Here is a 2,286-nt window from a genome sequence, read left to right on the forward strand (position 1 = left end):
TGAACCATTTCAGCATACTAAATCAGGAGAAAAACTGACCTATTTAAAGAAAAACCATTTTCTGACAGGTGAATTGGGTAGCTGCCTGTTACTAGATTGACATGGCTGTAGAAATGCAGACTCTGCCACTCATCTCCATCTAGAAAACAGAATACTGTTCTATTTCATCAGGCCCTTATGAGATTTAACATTTGCAAAGATCTGTGAGAATGCCAATTTAATTCCATAAAACTGTAATCTTTTATTAATCATTTCTAGTATTAATGATAACATCCCACCACTATTTAATTAAACATGGGGTTTAGATTTTTTAATTGCAGATTGTTGAAGGCAGTATGTCATGCAAGTACAGCAGGTGTCAAAAACCTGGTATGTGACCATGATAGCATTTAACCATGAGCAACTGTTGTGGCTTTGTGAATTTACAAGTTATGCAGCTCTAAATTGTTAATGGGTTTAAACATCTATAATCTTTGTCTGGAACTTTTTCAATATTGTTGCCATTATTTCAGTAAAGAGTATGGTGATTGATTTGTGCCATTAATTCTTACCTTACAAAATGTGTCAATAGCATGCTTGGATTTTCTTGTAGTAATTTTAACATTTGCAGAGTGGCAAGTAATCAAGGAGAGCCACTCATCTGAAAAGGAAAAAACAGGAGCATATGTGGGAATGGAAACCAAGAACAGCTGGAATGACCAAAAGGAGTGTTTAAGGGGGCAGGGGGGGAGGCTGGGTGGGAGTCTGTTCCCTGACAGTTAGGATCTGGGGGCAGATCTGGAGATTCTGCCTTTGCCTGCAGCAGTGCCTGGCTGAGCCTGTCTGTGTAACTACTGACACGTTTCTTAATGGTGAAGAACTGGCTGTTGATTTCAAGTAGCTTGAGACCTTCTGCATTACAAAAGGTGTTTAGAAGAGTTGTGATAATTGGGATAGTGCAGTGGAAATAAGTTTTGGAATGCCTTCACCATCTTTTCAGTTCCAGTACTGATATATTTATAGCCTGGGGCAGGTTGGCCTCTTATCTTCTGATATGTATTTTCTCACAAAGGGAGCTATTTTTAGTCCTTGGCTGTGTTCTCAGTATAGAGAATACCATGCAATGAATGTGATAATTATATTCAAGAAATACTATATTCATTTTAGTTCCTTGTCATGAAGTAGACAATGCTTTTGACGTACTATTTTTCTATCCTCACAGTTAGCTATTAAAAGTTTTGATAAAACCAAGTTAAAATCTGTTGAAACACTGGACCAGAGGGAAGTCAAGATAATTGACATAGGATGCAGTGGTGAGTTTGGGAAATGTGATGACACAATAGAAGTTCCTCAAAGGAGTAAATTAATGCACCGAAGACACACTCTTAATGTGCCACTTTCAGAAGAGAATGTCCACAATGATCATTTATCCAGCCCTAGAAATCCAAGTATTTCACAATCACAAGACTGCTGTGAGGACTTGCTTTCAGAACATTGACAAGGAAGTGTGAATTTGATGTTGGAAGCCCCGTGCTAGTTTCCTAGCACTTTCAAAGACTGAATCCTCTGTTTATGTTGGAGGCAATGACCCAGCCAGATCATTATGGATCTCAACGACCAGGGATGTACTGAGAGGCAGACAGCAAAATTACTTTCCTATTCTACTTAGCACTTACTAAAAAATTACACGTAACAGTAAACCAAACAAAACCCTGTATTGTATTTTTCAGCCACCCACTTTGTTTTTAAAAGCCTTTGAATACTTTTTGCATTTTCAGTTTTTATCACTACATTGGATAAGTGTATATATAAATATATATATTTATATATAAAGATATATTGGATAACAAGGTATTTATTGACAGAGGTAATTGAAATGTCTCTATTTTTATTGTAATGTTACAAACCATTATGGTATATATTTCTGTATATTTCAGTATCTGGGAAAACAATAGTCTGTGACATCTGGGATACTGCATTCCAAATGTCCACGTGCCATTCGTGTGAAGGGATGCAGTCCCTGCCCGTTTCTTTGTCATGCTCCCCTGTATTGGATCTGCAAGATCAAGCTTCTTACAGGAGCCAAGATACTGGGGGAAAAATAGAGGGCCCTTGACAAAGCTGAACTTTGGACTCTGTTCACGGCCTAATTAAAAAAAAAAAGGCAAAGGACTTATTGTCCTTGCATGTATAAGGACACACAGAATTGGTTTAAGTTAGTTCCCACCCTGCCTTCCTCTAAAGAAATCAATGCACAGATACTCATGATTCTGCACCTGGGCAGCATCTGCAGACAAACTGCTTGGG

General features: G+C 38.0%; 1 protein-coding gene across 1 annotated transcript in view; it reads left to right on the forward strand.

Moving 5' to 3' along the window:
- Nucleotides 1-1,477, forward strand: part of ANKRD27 (ankyrin repeat domain 27 (VPS9 domain)) — a 31,961-nt gene extending 30,484 nt beyond the window's left edge. The window contains exon 28 of the mRNA XM_008945922.1: nt 1,202-1,477. Coding sequence (XP_008944170.1) covers nt 1,202-1,477 — 276 coding nt within the window. The remainder of the gene's footprint in view (nt 1-1,201) is intronic.
- The last annotated feature ends 809 nt before the right edge of the window (nt 1,478-2,286 follow it).

Source organism: Merops nubicus, unplaced genomic scaffold, assembly GCF_000691845.1.
Source record: "Merops nubicus isolate BGI_N331 unplaced genomic scaffold, ASM69184v1 scaffold5808, whole genome shotgun sequence".
Lineage (NCBI taxonomy): Eukaryota > Metazoa > Chordata > Aves > Coraciiformes > Meropidae > Merops > Merops nubicus.